Consider the following 19,595-nt stretch of genomic DNA (forward strand, 5'->3'; position numbering starts at 1 on the left):
TTCAAAGAATAAAGGTTTATCATATACAAAGGACAACTACAAACAAGATGAGCATGCCAAGTGCTTAATGCAGTACCTGACATATATGAAGCATCCAATAAATAAATGTTAACTTTGTTTTAAAAAGCAGAGCTTAAAATCAGTTTTCAAATGGGCTACAAAGTAGAACTTGAATATTTTTAAAAACTGTGATTCAGTAGCTTAAAAAATAGACTACAGGATATAAGCAGTATACATGTTGTCTAGCTAAGTGACCTCAACGAGTTAAATCGCAATCTGCATTAGCTCCTTCATAGGAACTCTATTCACATAGTTAATATAAATTAGTTTTTGAAAAATTAAAATATTTTGCAAGTTAAAAACTGCTGCAAAATACATATGCATAAGCAGGTGAATGTATAAAACAAAAAATGTGGTATACACATACAATGGAATATTATTTTTCTTTTTTTTTGAGACCCAGTCGTGCTCTGTCACCAGGCTGGAGTGCAGTGGCGTGATCTCAGCTCACTGCAACCTCTGCCTCCCATGTTCAAGCGATTCTCCTGCCTCAGCCTCCCAAGTAGCTGGGACTACAGGCACGCACATCACGCCCTGCTAATTTTTGTATTTTTAGTAGAGACAGGGTTTCACCATGTTGGCCAGGATGGTCTCGTTCTCCTGACCTTGTGATCCGCCCAACTCAGCCTCCCAAAGTGCTGGGATTACAGGCGTAAGCCACCCCACCCAGCCCTTACTTTTTATTTTTATAGATTTAGGGGGTACAAGTGCAGTTTTGTTACACGAATCTATTGCATAGAAGTCCGGGCTGTTGGTGTAGCCATCACCCTGATAGTATACCCTGTACCCAATATACGTAACTTCTCAACCCTCGCCCCCTTCCCACCCTCCCATCATTTGGAGTCTATGATGTGTATTATCCCACTCGCTTATGTCCATGTGTACACATGATTAGCACCCACTCATAAGTGAGAATATGCAATATTTGACTTTCTGTTTCTCCGTTATTTCACTTAATATAATGGCCTCCAGTTCCATCCATGTTACTGTCAGACATGATTTTATTCTTTTTTATGGTTGAGTTGTATTCCATGGTGTGTGTGTGTGTGTGTGTGTGTGTATACATATATACGTATGTGTGTATATATGTGTGTGTGTGTGTGTGTATCACATTTTAAGCAACCATCCGTTGATAGACGCTTAGGTTGATTCCATAACATTGCTACTGTGAATAGTGCTGAAATAAACATACAAGTGTAGGTACATTTTTTATATAATGATTTCTCTACCCAGCAGTAGGATTGCTGGACAGAATGGTAGTTCTACTCTAAGTTCACAATGGAGTATTATTCAGCCTTTAAAAAGGAAATCCTGACACATGTTACAACATAGATGAACCTTGAAAACATTATGCTAAGTGAAATAAGCAAGATACAAACGGAGAAATATTGTGTAATTCCATTTACTTGAGGTAGCCAGAAAGGGTAAATTCATAGAGACAGAAAGTTGAATAGAGGTTACCAGAGGATGGGATGATAGGGGGAATGGGGAGTTATTTAATGGATATAGAGTTTCTGTTTGGGATGATGAAAAAGTTCTGGAAATGGGCCAGGCCCGGTGGTGGCTCATGCCTGTAATCCCAGTACTTTGGGAGGCCCAGGTGGGTGGATCACCTGATGTCAGGAGTTCTAGACCAGCCTGACCAACATGGCGAAACCCAGTCTCTACTCAATATAAAAGCAGCCAAGCGTGGTGGTGGGCACCTGTAATCCCAACTACTCAGGAGGCTGAGGCAGGAGAATCCTCGAACCCAGGAGGTAGAGCTTGCAGTGAGCCGAGATTGCGCCATTGTACTCCAGCCTGGGTGACAGAGTCAGACTCCATCTCAAAAAAAAAAAAAAAAAAGTTCTGGAAACGAGAGTGATAATGGTTGCACACTGTAAATATACTTAATGCCACTGAATTATATACTTAAAAATGATTAAATGGCAAAATTTTGTTATGTATATTTTATCATAATAAAAACATATATACACATATGTATTAAAATTTAAAAATATAATAACTTATTTCAGTGACCTAATGCACCAGTTCTCATGAGTCTGGCCCAGAACCCTGGAGATATATTCTTTCAGGGGGTCCGGAAAGGTGTTAATAATACTCAAGATATTATCTGTCTTTTTCTTTCTCATTCACTCACAAGGGTACAGTGCAGTTTCCAAAGGCTTCTATCAAGCCAGACATTGAAGATATTTGAAAAAAATAGAATAAAATAAAACTATCATTCTTCTCATTAAATTTTGTTTGGGAAAACACAGTTAGTTTTCATTTAAAATATGTTATGTTCACATTTAATAGGGTTATTGTTGTTTGGTTTTGGTTTTTTTTTAGAGATGAGGTCTCGCTATGTTGCCCAGGCTAAAGTACAGTCGCTATTCACAGGTACAATTATCACACACTATACCCTAGAACCCCCTGGCTCAAGCAATCTTCCTGCTTCAGCCTCCTAAGTAGCTGGGACTATAGGCACATACCAACACACCAGCTGTTCCTATTTTTAAAAGAACTAAATAAATATTTCAAATATTTAAGTGTTAATTTCTAATATGGTAAATATCAACAGAAAAAAGCCACATAAACAAAAGCTCTTTGGTATCCTTAGTGATTTTTTAAAATATAAGGAGGTCCCTGAAACTAGAAAGTGTGAGAACCACTTGTCTAATGACATCATTCAAAAAATGTTTCTTTCTCTTTTAGCAGCTGCTAAAGTATTCTGACCCTTAGCCTATACAGATATTTAACCCTCACCTGCTGTCCATTTCGGATAAAAGTTCCAAACCAAGTCCGGACTTTCGCATTTGTTCCAAGAAGCAAACCACTTACAAAACAAACCAAGTCACTCACTCCATCCTCACAAGCTTCATTTTTAGTATGATCCAATGTCAAAGCCACACCAAGGCCTGGCAAGTGACATTCTTCCACCTAGCACAGAAAAGAAAACAAACTGAATTCAGTATCATAAGCAAAAAGGGCAAGGATGCTTCCAAATCTAAATATCTAAAGTTTAGAGGAAGAACTCCTACAAAACATAAAAACCCAGAGAGGAAGGTAACATATCCAGTATATAAATAAAATTCCCAACCTCTACAGGACTCTAAAACCATCTTGAGAAGAGTTCTTGGACCTAATATAAAGGCCTTTGTCTAATAAAACACAGGATCACTTACCACCATGCCTCGGACCTTGAGGGCCTGAGAAGGATTCATTTTACACAAGAAGCGTAAGGCATCTGTCCTGCGCCTTCCTCCAAGACTTTCTTCATCTTGTCGTTCTCCATTTTTTATCAGGCCCCTACAAACTAACATGATAGAAACCGTCTTCTTCAGCCTTCAGAATTAATTGTTTATGAAGATTTGACACGACAGAAGAAAAGGATCAGGGTATTTGAAAGCACAACAACAGAAATTGGCCAAAATGAAGCAAAAAATGAAAAGAGACTTAAAAAAGAATAGTAAACTCTGGGACAATATTACACATTCAAACACACTTGGAATTACGGTCCCAGAGAGATAAAGAAAGCACAAGACAAAAATACATTTGAGGGGCAGTGGCTCACACTTGTAATCCCAGAACTCTGGGAGGCCAAGGTGGGGGGTGTGGGTCGTCTGAGTTCAGGAGTTCAAGACTAGCCTGGCCAACATGGTGAAACCCATCTCTACTAAAAATACAAAAATTAGCTGGGCGTGGTGGCAGCCACCTGTAATCCGAGCTACTCAGGAGGCTGAGGCAGGAGAATCGCTTGAACCGGGAGGTGGAGGTTGCAGTGAGCCGAGATCGCATCATTACACTCCAGCCTGGGGCAACAAGAGCGAAACTCCGTCTCAAATAAATTAATTAATTAATTAATTTGAAGAAATTTTCCCAAGTTGAATGAAAACTCTAAACCCAGCTCAATGAGCCCTAAGTGGGACAAATGCAAAGAAAATCATACCAAGAAACATCACATGTCAACTTTCTGAAATCAGTAATAAAAACAAAATCTTAAAAGTAACCAGGGCCGGGTGCAGTGGCTCACACCTGTAATTCCAGCACTTCGGGAGGCCGAGGTGAGTGGATCACTAGGTCAAGAGCTCGAGACCAGCCTGGCCAATAAGGTGAAACCCCATCTCTACTAAAAATACAAAAATTAGCTGGGTGTGGTAATGCGCGTCTGTAGTCCCAGCTGCTCAGGAGGCTGGGGCAGGAGAATCACTTGAACCCGGGAGGTGGAAGTTGCAGTGAGCCGAGATCACACCACTGCACTTCAGCCTGGGTGACACAGCAAGACTCCATCTCCAAAAAAGAGAAAAAGTAACTAGACCAGAGGATGGGCGCATCACCTGAGGTGAGAAGTTCGAGATCAGCCTAGCCAACAGAGTGAAACCCTGTCTCTATTAAAAATACAAAAATTAGCCAGGCATGGGGGCACATGCCTATAGTCCCAGCTACCCCGGAGGCTGAGGCAGGAGAACTGCTTTAACCCCAGGGGAGGCGGAGGTTGCCGTGAGCCGAGTTCATGCCACTGCACTCCAGCCTGGGCGACAGAGCAAGACTCCGTCTCCCCAAAAAAAAAAAAAAAAAAAGGAGCCAGAAGAAATTAAAGAAGAAAAAAAAAAGTAGCCAGAGGGAAGAAGAAACTTTACAGAGGAACAAAGATAAAATTTACTGCAGAAAAGAGAATGACATCTTTGTTTTTTGTTTTCTTTTTCCTAGAGATGGGATCTTGCTTTCTTGCTTGGCCACCATACTAGTCTCAAACTCCTGGCTTCAAACAGTCCTCCTGTTTTGGCCTCCCAAAGTGCTGGGATTACAGGTGTGAGCCATACACCCAGCCAGAACGACATCTTTAAATAGCTAAAAGATGATGTCAACCTAAAATTTTATACCCTTTGAAAATATATTTTTCCAGACCAAAAAAGCCGGTAAAATTTGTTGCAACAAACCCACACTACAAAAAATAAGGGAAATTCTTCAAGTTAAGGGGAAATTATACCAGATGGAAATATGGAACTACAGAAAGGAATTAAGAGCACCAAAAATGGTAAATATGTGGATAAATAGTATTTTCCTCTATATTTTAGTCTTTAAAATATAATTAACTGTTTAAAACAAAAGTAATAACAATTTGCTCTAAGGTTTATAATTCATGTAAAAGTAAAATCCATGACAACAATGGCACAAAGTACAAGAGGAAAAAGAAAATAAATAGAAAACAAATAACAAGAAGATTCAAACCTAACCACTATAATAATCACATTTAAATGGTCTATGTATACAGTCTAAACACTCCAATTAAAAGACAGAGACTGCCACTAGATTAAAAAAAATCAAGACCGAACTATACCTGTCCACAAGAAATCGACCTTAAGATATGGACAGATTAAAGAGATGAAGAAATATATACACCATGGAAAAACTAATTATAAGAAAGATGACATGGCTGTATTATTCAGACAAAGTAGACTTGAAAAGAAGGAATATTATCAGCAATAAAGAAGTCTATTTTGTCACGCCAGTAATCCCAGCACTTTGGGAGGTTGAGGCAGGCGGACCACTTTAGCCCAGGAGTCTGAGACCAGCATGGGTAACATGGTGAAACCCCATATCCACAAAAATACAAAAAATTAGCTGGGCGCGGCTCACGCCTGTAATTCCAGCACTTTGGGAGGCCGAGGAGGAAGCATCACGAGGTCAGGAGATCCTGACCATCCTGGCTAACACGGTGAAACCGTGTTACTACTAAAAATACAAAAAAATTAGCCGGGCGTGGTGGCGGGCGCCTGTAGTCCCAGCTACTCGGGAGGCTGAGGCAGGAGAATAACGTGAACCCAGGAGACGGACCTTGCAGTGAGCCGAGACTGCGTCACTCATTCCAGCCTGGGCAACAGAGTGAGACTCCGTCTCAAAAAAAAAAATTAGCTGGGCCCAGTGGTACCCGCTGGTAGCCTCACTCACTCAAGAGGCTGAGGCAGAAGGATCACTTGAGCCTGGGAGATCAATGCTGCAGTGAATCATGACCACACCACTGCACTCCAGCCTGCGTGACAGAGCGAGACACTATCTCAAAAAAAAAAAAAAAGCGTATTTTGGAGGTTAAAAATCTCTACAAAGAGGCCAAGCACAGTGGCTCATGCTTGTAATCCCAGCACTTTGGAAGGCCGAGGCAGACAGATCACTTGAGGTCAGGAGTTCAAGACCAGCCTGGCCAACATGGTGAAACTCCGTCTCTACTAAAAATACAAAAATTAGCCGGACGCAGTGGCTCATGCCTATAATCCCAGCACTTTGGGAGGCCAAGGCAGGCGGTTCACAAGGTCATGAGATCAAGACCATCCTGGCTAACACAGTGAAACCCCGTCTCTACTAAAAACACAAAAAATTAGCCGGGCGTGGTGGCGGGCGCCTGTAGTCCCAGCTACTAGGGAGGCTGAGGCAGGAGAATCGCTTGAACCCGGGAGGCAGAGGTTGCAGTGAGCCGAGATCACTCCACTGCACTCCAGCCTGGGTGACAGGGCGAGACTCCGTCTCAAAGAAATAAATAAATAAATAAATAAATCAGCCAGGTGTGGTGGCCCATGCCTGTAATCCCATGTACTTGGGAGGCTAATGCAGGAGAAATGCTTAAACCCAGGAGGCAGAGGTTGCAGTGTGCCGAGACTGCGCCACTGCACTCCAGCCTGGGAAACAGAGTGAAACTCTGTCTCAAAAAAAAAAAAGGCCAGGCGCGGTGGCTCATGCCTGCAATCCCAGCACTTTGGGAGGCCCAGACGGGTGGATAACGAGGTCAGGAGATCAAGACCATCCTGGCTAACACGGTGAAACCCCGTCTCTACTAAAAAAAAAAAAAAAAAAAAATACAAAAAATTAGCCAGGTGTGGTGGCGGGCACTTGTAGTCCCAGCTACTCAGGAGGCTGAGGCAGGAGAATGGCTGAACCCAGGAGGCAGAGCTTGCAGTGAGCCGAGATTGCGCCACTGCACTCCAGCCTGGGCGACAGAGCGAGACTCTGTCTAAAAAAAAAAAAAAAAAAAAAAAAAATCATATAAGACACAAATGAATGGAAAAACTTTCCAAGCTCATGGATTGGAAGAATCATTATCTTTAAAATGGCCATATTGCCCAAAGCAGTCTACAGATTCAACACTCTTCATATCAAACTACCAACATGATTTTCCACAAAATTAGAAACTTTAGGATACTAAAGTTCATACAGCAAAAAAGAGCCTGAATAGCCAAAGCAATCCTAACAAAAAGAACAAAGCCAGAAGCATCACATTACCTAACTTCAAACTATACTACAGGGCTACAGTAACCAAAACAACATGGCACTGGTATAAAAACAGACACACAGGCCAGGCATGGTGGCTCACGCCTGTAATCCCAGCACTTTGGTAGGCTGAGGCAGGCGGATCACGAGGTCAAGAGATCGAGACCATCCTGGCTAACACAGTGAAACCCCATCTCTACTAAAAATACAAAAAATTAGCCAGGCGTGGTGGTGGATGCCTGTAGTCCCAGCTACTCAGGAGGCTGAGGCAGGAGAATGGTGTGAACCCGGCAGGCAGAGCTGCAGTGAGCCAAGATCGCACTCCTGGACTCCAGTCTGGGTAACAGAGTGAGACTCTGTCTCAAAAAATAAATAAATAAATAAAAATAAAAATAAAAATAAACAGACACACAGACCAATGCAACAGAACAGAAAACCCAGAAATTAAGCCACACACCTACAATCATCTGATCTTCAACAAAGTTGACAAAAATAAATGACAGGGAAAGGACTCCCTATTTAACAAATGGTGTTGGGATAGCTGGCTAAACATATGCAGAAGAATGAAACTAGACCCTATCTTTTATCATATACAAAAATTAACTCAAGTTGGATTAAAGATTTAGATGTAAAACCTCAAACTATAAAAATCCTAGAAGAAACACTAGGAAATACCATTCTGGACACTGGCCTTGGCAAAGAATTTATAACCAAGTCCTCAAAAGCAATTACAATGAAAACAAAAATTGACAAGTGTGACCTATTTAAATTAAAGATATTCTGCATGCAAAAGAAACTATCAACAGAGCAAACAATCTACAGAATGGGAGAAAATATTGACAAAAATGCATCTGACAAAGGCCTAATATACAGAATCTATAAGGACATAAACAATTCAACAAGCAAAAAACCACCCCATTAAAAGTGAGGAAAGAACACGCAAGATACTTCTCAAAAGAAGACATACAAGCAACCAAAAAACATGAAAAAAATGCTCCATATCACTAATCATCAGAGAAACACAAATCAAAACAATCATGAAATGCCATTCCACACCAGTGAGAATGGCTATAAAAAAGTCAAAAAATAATAGGTGCTAGCGAGGCTGTGGAGAAAAGAGAACACTTACACATTATTGGTGGGAATGTAAATTAGTTCAGCCACTGTGGAAAGCAGTTTGGAGATTTCTCGAAGAACTTAAAACAGAACTACCATTCGACCCAGCAATCTCACTGCTGGATATATACTCAAAGGACAACAAATTGTTCTACCAAAGACATATGCGCTTGTATGTTCATCCCAATACTATTCACAATAGCAAAGACATGGAATCAACCTAGGTGCCCATCAACAGTGGATTAAATAAAATGTACATATATACCATGAAATACTATGCAGCCATTAAAAAGAATGAAATCATGCCCTTTGCTGCAACAAGAATAAAGCTGGAAGCCATCCCATCCTAGGCAAATTAACACAGAAACAGAAAACCAAATACCACATGTTCTCACTATAAGTGGGAGTTAAACACTGGGTACACATGGACATAAAGATGGGAACAATGGACACTGGGACTACCAGTGGGGAGGAAGAAAGGGGACAAGGGCTGAGAAACTACCTATTGGGTACTATGCTCATAACCTGGGTGACGGGATCATTCAAACTCCAGACCTCAGTGTCATACAATATACCCATGTAACAAACCTGCACATGTACCCCCCTGAATCTAAAATAAAACTTGGAATTTTTTTAAAAAGAAAAATTAAAACAAAGGTGACAACGAATTGAATAATACGTAAATAATGTTTAGAAAGAGGAATATAACTATAATTGTGAAAACTAAGAATAAAGAAATCAAATTTGACTTGGGGAAAAAAGTATATTTTATAATGAAAAAAGGCTCAATTCATCATAAAGATATAATCATCCTAAATGCATATAAACCCAACAAAAGAGCTTTGAAATACATGAAGCAAAAACTGACAGAACAAAAAGAAGAAATAGGCAAATCCACAATTATGTCTGGAGACATCAAAACTCCTCTCTCAGTAATTGATAGAACAAGTTGACAAAAAATCGGCAAGGACACAGTTTACAAAGAGCTTTTACATACCATCTGATATTCAATAAATCTCTTTAAAAAGTCAGAGAACTATTACACTATCAATATCTCCATTTTACAGAGGAGAAGTATTTTGGTTTGTTTGTTTGTTTAAGACAGAGTCTCACTCTGTTGCCCAGGCTGGAGTGCAGTGGCACGTATCGGCTCGCTGCAACCTCCACCTCACAGATTGAAGCAATTCTGTCTCAGCCTCCTGAGTAGCTGAGATTACAGGCATCCACCACCAAGCCCAGCTAATTTTTGTATTTTCAGTAGAGACGGGGTTTCACTATGTTGGCCAGGCTGGTCTCAAACTCCTGGCCTGAAATGATGCACCCACCTCGGCCTCCCCAAGTGCTGGGATTACAGGCATGAGCCACCATGCCCAGCCAGATGAGAAGTATTTTGATAGAGCTCACACAAAAAGTGAATGACAAAATCAGGAATTATAACTCCAGTGTTTTTCCTCCCAGGCTCCTAATTCACAAACTACCTTGCTCAACAAAATGCTTTTATTTTTATATCACTCATACCCAAACAACAACCTTCAATCACTGTAAGTTTTAAATAGAGGTGAAAAAATGTAGTCGATTTTTCTCAATTTCTACTTTATACTTCTCTGTAAACTGACAGCAGTAGGGCTAAAAAACAAAGGTCTGATTCCTAGCATTTCTCATTATACATATCCCATATTGCTCTCTTGATATTTCACAGATACATGTACCTTCTTTGATCCCTGATTATAGATATTATATCTTCTAGTTCCTTGGGTTGTTTTTTTTTTTTTGAGACGGAGTCTTACCCTGTCACCCAGGCTGGAGTGCAGTGGCGCGATCTTGGCTCACTGCAACCTCTACCTCCCAGGTTCAAGCGATTCTTCTGCCTCAGCCTCCCCAGTAGGTGGGACTACAGGCGCCCACCACCACATCCAGCTAATTTTTGTATTTTTAGTAGAGATGGGGTTTCACCATATTGGCCAGGCTGGTCTCAAACTTCTGACCTTGTGATCTGCCCACCTCGGCCTCCCAAAGTGCTGGGATTACAGGTGTGAGCCACTGGGCCCAGCCTGATCTTTAAACTCAATACAATTTGTGAACTCAATATTTCTTAATACATAGTAACAAACTTTCAAAAGATAAAATCTCAAATAAAATCCCATTAATGTTTCTTCTTAGGTCAAAAAGATAGGTCCTGTACATGTCCAAGCAAGTCTTTTCAATATCCCATATTAGAATCATATTTACCTTCATTAAAACTATCAGGAACATTGGCCACCAAGAGACACAAGAACCAGGCACCATTTCTAACATGTAGCAAAGCTTCAGCTACATCAACTATAGGGAGCAAGGAAGGGAGCTCTACAAGAAAACAAAGTCAGTGTTAGTCTTTGTTAACAGGTGCACTCCACCACACCCAGCTAATTTTTTCAATTTTTTGTGGAGACTGAATCTCACTGTGTTGCCCAGGTGGGTCTCAAACTTTGGCCTCAAGCGATCCTCCAGCCTCAGCTTCCCAAAGTGCTAAGATTACAGGCATAAGCCACCATGCCTGGCCCCAGTGTTAAAGAGTGATATTTCTTTTTTTTTTTTTTTTTTCTTTGAGACAGGGTCTTGCTCTGTTGCCCAGGCTAGAGTGCAGTGTGTGATTATAGCTCACTGCAGCCTCAACCTCCTGGGCTCAAGCAATCCTCCTGCCTCAGCCTCCTAAACTCCTAGAATTACAGGCATGAGCCACCATGCCCAGCCAAAAGTGACATTTCATTGTATTATTAAATATCTTTTGACATTTCACAAATGTCATCTAAAATAAAGTACTTTCTTCTCATAGTCTAGAACTAAGCTGTCCAGTAGGATACCCACTAGCAACATAAGGATACTTAAATTAAAAACAGTTCAGTTCCTCAATCACACTAGCCACATTTCAAGTAATCCATAGCCACAAAGAACACTGGACAGCACAGCATAGAACAGTACAGGAAATTTTATTTTATAGAACGGGTCTAAAGAGCTATTTTCATGAAAATTTTATTTGCTTTTTATTTATTTATTTATTTTTTTGCGACGAAGTCTCGCTCTTGTCCCCCAGGCTGGAGTGCAGGCGCAATCTCAGCTCACTGCAACCTCTGCCTCTGGAGTTCAAGCGATTCTCCTGCCTCAGCCGCCCGAGTACCTGGGATTACAGACGCCTGCCACCACACCAGGCTAATTTTTGTGTTTTTAGTAGAGACAGGGTTTCACCATGTTGACCAGGCTGGTCTTGAACTCCTGACCTCAGGTGATCCACCCACCTCGGCCTCCCAAAATGCTGGGATTACAGGTGTGAGCCACCGTGCCTGGCCTATACTTTTTTTTTTTTTTTTTAAGAAAACGTCTCAGCCAGGCGCAGTGGCTTATGCCTGTAATCCCAGCATTTTAGGAAGCTGAGGCAGGCAGATCACAAGGTTAAGAATTTGAGACCAGCCTGGCCAACATGGTGAAACCTCGTCGCTACTAAAAATACAAAATTAGCTGGGCATGGTGCTGCATGCCTGTAATCCCAGCTACTCGGGAGGCTAAGGCAGGAGAATCGCTTGAACCCTGGAGGCGGAGGTTGCAGTGAGCTGAGATCACGCCGCTGCACTCCAGCCTGGGTGACAGAGTGAGACTCCATCTCAAAAAAAAAAAGACAAGGTCTCACTCTGGACAGAGTGCAATGGCACAATCATGGCTCACTACAGCCTCAATCTCCCAGGCTCAAGCCATCCTCCTGCCTCAGCTTCCCATGCAGCTGGGACTACAGGTATACACCACCACACCAGGCTAATTTTTTTCATTTTGGTAGAGGCAAGGTCTCACTATGTTGCCCAGGCTGGTCTTGAACTCTTGAGCTCAAGTGATCCTCCTGCCTCGGCCTCCCAAAGTGCTGAGATTACAGGCATGAGCGACAGCCTTCTTTACATTTTTCTGTCCTCTTTTATTTCTATCATTCACAGCTGTTATATACAATCTGGAAAATACAAAAAGGTATGAAGAAGAAAATTAAAATCTGCCCTAATCCCATCATTCAAAGTTAATAAAAACTGTTTCCGCAGGCCTGTAGTCCCAGCTACTCAGAAGGCTGAAGTGGGAGGATCCCTTGAGTCCAGGAATTCAAGCCTGCAGTGGGCTACGATCCTGCCACTGTACTCCAGCCTGAGCAACAGAGCAAGACTCTGTCTCTAAAAAAAAAATAAGTATTTTATTTTAATTCATCAAGGGTATTGTTCTTGCTTTAACTTTTACCAAAACTGGGATTATATTCTACTTAACACTTTGCCCTTTGCTTTTTTCACTTAACATATTGTAAACATTTTCCAAAATCATTAACGAGCATTAAAGTCATTAAATCAAAGATACCATGTTAATGTCTGCATAATATGTCACACTATGAAAATAATATAATTTACTTAATCATTGTCCAACTATTAGTCACTTTTGACTTAAAATCACGTAACATGTTTGTTATATGATCCCTAAAATAACACAGCATACCAGGCTAAGAAGTTACACAGTATCATTTAACAAGAAACTATATATGAAATCCATCTTAGCACTCAGTACAGTACCTGCTTGTAAAATACAAAGTACATCTGCAGCTTCCTCCAAATATACTGGACTCTCAAAAAGTTCAGAAGACTTGAAAAAAAATTCTCCATTGGACTCAGACACCTTAAAAAAGAAAAAAAAAGATATAAACTCTATTAATTTCAGATAATTAAATCCCTATTTTTATAATTATTTCTTGAGCTCACAGATTATGTCTCTTAATGTATCACTAATATACCACAGCAGAATATGCAGTATTCGATCAATTTCAACCAATTTAACCACACACAGCAGTCATGTTAATTATGATTCAGATATAGCAGTATCAATCTCAAGAACTGATATCTATCTAAATATTTGGAGACAACTGGAATTAAAGGATAAGGCAAGCCAAAGAAATGAACTACAAATGCAGCCTACATAAACTGCTTTAAAAAAGCCAAGAACAGTCAACCTAAAGCAGTTTAACAAATATAAATTCATGGCCAGGTACAGTGGCTGACGCCTGTAATCCCAGCACTTTGGGAGGCCAAGGTGGGTGGATCAACTGAGGTCAGGAGTTCGAGACCAGCCTGGCCAACATGGTGAAACCCTGTCTCTACTAAAAATACAAAAATTAGCTGAGCATGGTGGCCGTCTGTAATCTTAGCTACTCAGGAGGCTGAGGCAGGAGAATCGCTTTAACCCGGGAGGTGGAGGCTGCAGTGAGCCGAGATAGCACCACTGCACTCCACACTGGGAGACAGAATGAGACTCCTTCTCAAAAAAAAAAAAAAAAGAAAAAAGAAAACAAACAAACAAATATCTATCTATCCATCTATCTATCTATCTATAAATTCATGTTCAATTCCGAATAAACTGTTGGAAAAACAAAGAATTAAAGTTTAGATAACAAAATCTACTAAGCTTTTTGGAAATTCCCCACAAGAGTTTCATAACCATATTTCCCATATAAGGAAGAGTGTCAAACTAAAAAACTGGAAATCTCCCAGAGGAGAAAAGTCACTTATTTATTAGAGCCACCAAGTGAGGCATTAAGGAAAAGATGAAGGAAAACTCTTGGCTGAAATTTAAAAGTATCAAAATAGGCTGGGCATGATGGCTCATGCCTGTAATCTCAGCACTTTGGGAGGCTGAGGTGGGAGGATCACCTGAGGTCAGGAGTTCGAGACCAGCCTGGCCAACATGGTGAAACCCCGTCTCTACTAAAAATACAAAAATTAGCAGGCATGGTGGCGGGTGCCTGTAATTCTAGCTACTCAGGAGGCTGAGGCAGGAGAATTGCTTTAACCCAGGAGACAAAGGTTGCAGTGAGCGAGATCACGCCACTGCACTCCAACCTGGGCAACAAGAGCGAAACTCCATCTCAAAAAAACAAACAAACAAAAATAAATAAAAGTATCAAAATAGTAAAAAAGAGAAGGAAATAATAATTGGTGATGGAAATTTTAGAAAAATTTTTTAACATACCTCAAAAACTATCTAAAACTCGGCCGGGCGCAGTGGCTCACGCCTGTAATCCCAGCACTTTGGGAGGCCAAGGCGCGCGGATCACGAGATGAGGAGATCGAGACCATCCTGACTAACACGGTGAAACCCAGTCTCTACTAAAAATACAAAATATTAGCCAGGCATGGTGGCGGGCGCCTGTAGTCCCAGCTACTCGGGAGGCTGAGGCAGGAGAATGGTGTGAACCCGGGAGGTGGAGCTTGCAGTGAGCCGAGATTGTGCCACTGCACTCCAGCCTGGGCGACAGAGTGAGACTCTGTCTCAAAAAAAAAAAAAAAACTATCTAAAACTCACCAAAATCCTCTCTACCAGTATTTTCTATGGAAACAGAATTTAGTCCTTTTTGTCCACAACTTATAAAACTAAACTTTATTTACTATAAATTGACTCCCCAAAATTATAACAGTAAATAAACATAAAGATCTAATTTAGTGGGTTTTTGTGGTGGTGGTGGTGGTTGTTGTTTTTGAGGCAGTTTTAATCTTGTTGCCTAGGCTGGAGTGCAATGGCATGATCTCGGCGCACCACAACCTCCGCCTCCCAGGTTCAAGCAATTCTTTTACAGGCATGCGCCACCACTCCTGGCTAATTTTGTACTTTTTAGTAGAAACGGGGTTTCTCCATGTTGGTCAGGCTGGTCTTGAACTCCCAACCTCAGGTGATTCGCCCACCTCGGCCTCCCAAAGTGCTGGGATTACAGGCGTGCGCCACCACGCCCAGCTAATTTAGTTATTTATATGATAGACCTTTGACATTCAAAAATTTTAAATTCAGAGTTTCAATTAACCATAATTACCCAAAGGTCTATGACCTAAGTAATCTATAATTTTGCAAAGAAGATAACTTGAATAGCTTTCATTAGTGTAAAGAAGCACTTTGGTCATTTAGTGATTGAGACTAGCCAATCATCCTACATTCAATTCAGCATTGATACTCCCCTCTACTGTCATATATGAGGCTGTTACTGCTCATCCAGTGTCTAAATGAATCACATACATTTTTCAGTTATTCACATTCAGTTACTGAAAATGTTACTTCATTACACTTTATGGGAGAAATTGTATCCCATAAAGGTATTATCTGCTAATAAATTTGATAATCTGTACAAGCCTTGAGATGAATCCCTTTCTAAATGTCAAGAAGCCACTGTGTATGGATTCCATACGGAAAAAAATCCCTCTGATAGAAAATGCAGAACAAGTATAAATGAGAGAAAATGATAATTAGAGAAAGCCTTTAAGGCAGACTTATAATATCCTTTCAGGCTTTGAAAGGAAAACAAATATATAGAAATAAATGTAGAGAAGGCCGGGCATGGTGACCCATGCCTGTAATCCCAACACTTTGGGAGGCTGAGGTGGGTGGATCACCTGAGTTCAGGAGTTCGAGACCAGCCTGGCCAGCCTGGTCAACATGGTGAAACCCCATCTCTACTAAAAATACAAAAAATTAGCCAGACGTGGTGGCGGGCACCTGTAATCCCAGCTACTCAGGAAGCTGAGGCAGGAGAACCGCTTGAATCTGGGAGGCAGAGATTACAGTGAGCCGAGATCATGCCACTACATTCCAGCCTGGGCAATAAGAATGAAACTCCGTCTCCAAAAGAACAAAATAAGAGTAGAGGAGAATTCAACCTGCCTGACTTCTTGTCTCTTTTTCTGTCTACCTCCCTATACATAGACATCAAATCATGCATACTTTGAGCTGTGGTTAAGAGAAATGCACCTTGTTCATAATTGCCAACAGTTCACTAAGCACAAGACGCAATCGACGAGGTGAATCACTGTGTTCAAACTCTAACGTCAGTCCATGCTGAAGCTGTGATACCAGGATGCTCTCTCCACTGCCTCCTCCAAGTTTATGCCTAATGAAGTACAAACATGTAATATAATTATGAGAACACTGATATGGAAATAATTGCATAAAAATTATCTTTTATTGAAATAAGCTACAAAAGGATGTATAAAGTGTTCTAAAATGTTCTGTTACTTCTGAAATGCTATTTAGTTTGCCTATGTATTTCAGGGATTCACATCCTACGTATAATAAATACTCCACCACATAGGCCGGGCACGGTGGCTCACGCCGGTAATCCCAGTACTTTGGGAGGCCGAGGCAGGCGGATCACAAGGTTGGGAGTTCCAGACCAGCCTGGCCAATATGGTGAAACCTCGTCTCTACTAATAATACAAAAAAGCCGGGCATGGTGGCGCGTGCCTGTAGTCCCATCTACTCGGGAGACTGAGGCAGAAGAATCACTTGAACCCAGGAGGTGGAGGTTGCAGTGAGCCGAGATCACGCCACCGCACTCCAGCCTGGGCAACAGGGCGAGACTCGGTCTAAAAAAAATAAAAATAAATAAATAAATAAATAAATAAATACTCTACCACAACTGACAATTAACACTCACTTCCACTAATGGTGGCTTGCTACTAGATTCACAACGGGCAGGGAAGGACATAGCATCTGCCCAGAATCTTTGGGAATATCTAAGCTTTAAAAGCCTCCCAAGAGGCTGGGCCCAGTCAGTGGCTCACACTTGTAATCCCAGCACTTTGGGAGGCCAAGGCAGGTGGATCACCTGAGGTCAGGAGTTCGAGACCAGCCTGGCCAACATGATGAAACCCCGTCTCTACTAAAAATACAAAAAATTTGCCGGGCATGGTGGCAGGTGCCTGTAATCCCAGCTACTCGGGAGGCTGAGGCAGGAGGATCACTTGAACCCGGGAGGCTGAGGTTGCAGTAAGCCAAGATCACGCCATTGCACTCCAGCCTGGGCAACAAGAACGAAACTCTGTCTCAAAAAAAAAAAAAAAAAAAAAAGCCTCCCAAGTGATTCCAATAAATCCCTCTAATCTAGGGGCAGTTACCCTACCTACTTCCCACTGAAACTGGCCTAATGAGTTTAGCCCATATACAACAGCACATTGCCAAATTTCTCTAGATAACATTTTATAACATGGAAGTCAAAAGATTCTGGAATTGTAACTATAAATAGAAAAGACCTAAGTAAAATGCTCTCCAGAATTTAGATTCTCATTATCTCTTTTCTGGAGAGCTCTGAAAAATATCTGATTCCCTATTCTTTGTCAAATCCAAATCCACATATAATATAACATGACATTACCTAAGCTGCTGTTCTTTGCTGGCATCTTGTTCTAAAGCGTGAAAGTCCACGGACAACAATGCAACAATGGAGTTGACAGCTTCCACTCCAGAAAGAAGGCGAAGGATGAGTTTCTTATCCTGAGCCCAGCTTTGGCTCTGGTCAGCAGGTGCACAAAGTGCCATCCGTACCAAGCAGGGCAGGAGAAGTCTTAATTCTGGATCACTTAAAGATGCCAGGCGAACAACATCCACCTTCTGCATTGCTTCAAAAGCAAAAGGGCTGACAAACTGAAGACTTGTACATTCAGTCATTCTTACTGTTTGTTGATCCTAATGGTAAAAATACAAATGAAAGTAGGAGTTTAACTTTCACATGTATGAACACCCAACTTTCTAAAAACCCTGAAAAATGTGGTGTATCTTTAATAGGTCCCTATGCTGGCAATGTTCCTGGCACAACCAAGACAAGTCTTCTCTGTCTCCCTAGGTTTATACTGTCACCTGGAAAATGGGAAAGAAAAGAGAGTATATTAATGTCTCTTCCAGCCTTAGGAAACTTCTGCTCTAATACTCATATTTTACAAAGAAGGAATATGAAGCCCAGAGAGATGAAGTAACACGCCCAAAGTAGTATTACTAGTTAGAGGCACAATCCAAGGCTGAATCCTCATCTACTAAAATCCCAGTCCAAGACTTTCTCCACTATATCAGTCATATGAGCTCCACAAAATGTAAACAAAAGTAAGTGAACGGTCATAGTTAAGTGCTTTCTTTCATACCCCGATAGTTTCACATGCCTATCCCGATATACATCAAGCACTATTGGGCTTCTCTTTCTCACCCTCCACGAGTCGCTGGAAAAACTAGCAAATCACTGGGCAGAAGCAATGCCAGATTCAAGGCTCTGGAAGCCACAACACTATCCTATGTCCCCTGTGTTACCGGGTAAATAGCAGATGTGTGGGTGCTACGTGAGAGAGAAAGACGCGTCTCATTAGCGCAATTCTCTGTCTCCAGGAATCATCCAAGGCACAAAAAGCAAACAAACAAAAAGGCAGTGAGCAGGCAGCCAAAGCAGTCCCCTCTCAAGGCCGACCGACTAGCAGCAGCGTGGGTAAAAGTCGTGGGTAAAAACTGCTTTGCTTTCAGGGAGGGGCTGCTCTTTTAACAGAGGGGCGGGCTGACTGGAGCAGAGGAGCCAAGACCTGTGTGCTCCTCCGTCTCGGCCCGGGCGCAGCTAGAACCAACAAGTCCTTCAGGCTGAGCAAAGTCTGGCCAGGCTCCGACACGGACCTAGGAACGCGCTGAGGCCAGAGAAGCGGACGCTTCATACCTTAAGATCTACCCTCCAGCCTCACGGAACCCCACACGGACTCCGCGTCCTAGAAGCGGGACGCGGCAGAAATCGAGAGCGCGGTCCGAAGTTGGGCCTAGGCGATAATCCGGAACCCCAAACCCTAGTTGTGCCTCGAGTCGACTCGGACACCAAGAACTCAGACGCCGGGACCAACCGGGTTGTCGATACAAAGTGGGGAGGACGGGGGCACCACACAAAGGCAGAACCGGGACTGTAGGAACGGAAAAGCGGGAGACTTTTTCAACCTGCACCCAGCACCTTCATTCATCCCCAGCGTCTGACTCCCGTCGGCCACCGTACTGGTCTGAGAGGAAGGGTGGCTGCGAGAGGAAAGGCAGAGACGTCGGCGCCAATGCAACTGTGCGCGTGCGCGGCCCCCCCCCTTTCTCCACTCTGTTTGCCCTCCGCTACTTCCTCGCCAAAAATTTAGGAATGTGATTCTGGTAGTCTCTGTTCTCCAGAGCCTACCACCTCCTTCCTTTTAGACAAGCCACTGAGCCCCTCAGAACTTAAATTTCATCATCACGGGATTGCCATGGCATTCAAATGGCATAACGTGTGTTAAAATTGTTCCCACTATTCTTTGACACTAGTGGTACCAAACTGTACTCTTTAAATCTCTGTCCGTGCCTTCCCGGAACCAAAATTCTAG

General features: G+C 42.0%; 1 protein-coding gene across 3 annotated transcripts in view; it reads right to left on the bottom strand.

Annotated features, from left to right (window-relative positions):
* INTS2 (integrator complex subunit 2) overlaps positions 1-19,305 on the bottom strand; it is a 62,460-nt gene extending 43,155 nt beyond the window's left edge. Inside the window, exons 1-7 of one of the 3 annotated variants that reach the window (XM_024235612.3) lie at positions 19,202-19,305; positions 17,606-17,916; positions 16,204-16,342; positions 12,990-13,092; positions 10,651-10,764; positions 3,228-3,358; positions 2,809-2,982 (exon numbers count right to left, since the gene is read on the bottom strand). In XM_024235612.3, the coding sequence (XP_024091380.1) occupies positions 2,809-2,982; positions 3,228-3,358; positions 10,651-10,764; positions 12,990-13,092; positions 16,204-16,342; positions 17,606-17,916; positions 19,202-19,207 (978 nt within the window). In that variant the 5' untranslated portion in view covers positions 19,208-19,305. Of the gene's footprint in view, positions 1-2,808; positions 2,983-3,227; positions 3,359-10,650; positions 10,765-12,989; positions 13,093-16,203; positions 16,343-17,605; positions 17,917-18,919; positions 18,935-19,188 lie in introns of those variants that run through there. The other 2 variants (XM_024235614.3, XM_024235613.3) reach the window with 2 other exon arrangements.
* Positions 19,306-19,595: the final 290 nt, after the last annotated feature.

Source organism: Pongo abelii, chromosome 19 (genome assembly GCF_028885655.2).
Source record: "Pongo abelii isolate AG06213 chromosome 19, NHGRI_mPonAbe1-v2.0_pri, whole genome shotgun sequence".
Lineage (NCBI taxonomy): Eukaryota > Metazoa > Chordata > Mammalia > Primates > Hominidae > Pongo > Pongo abelii.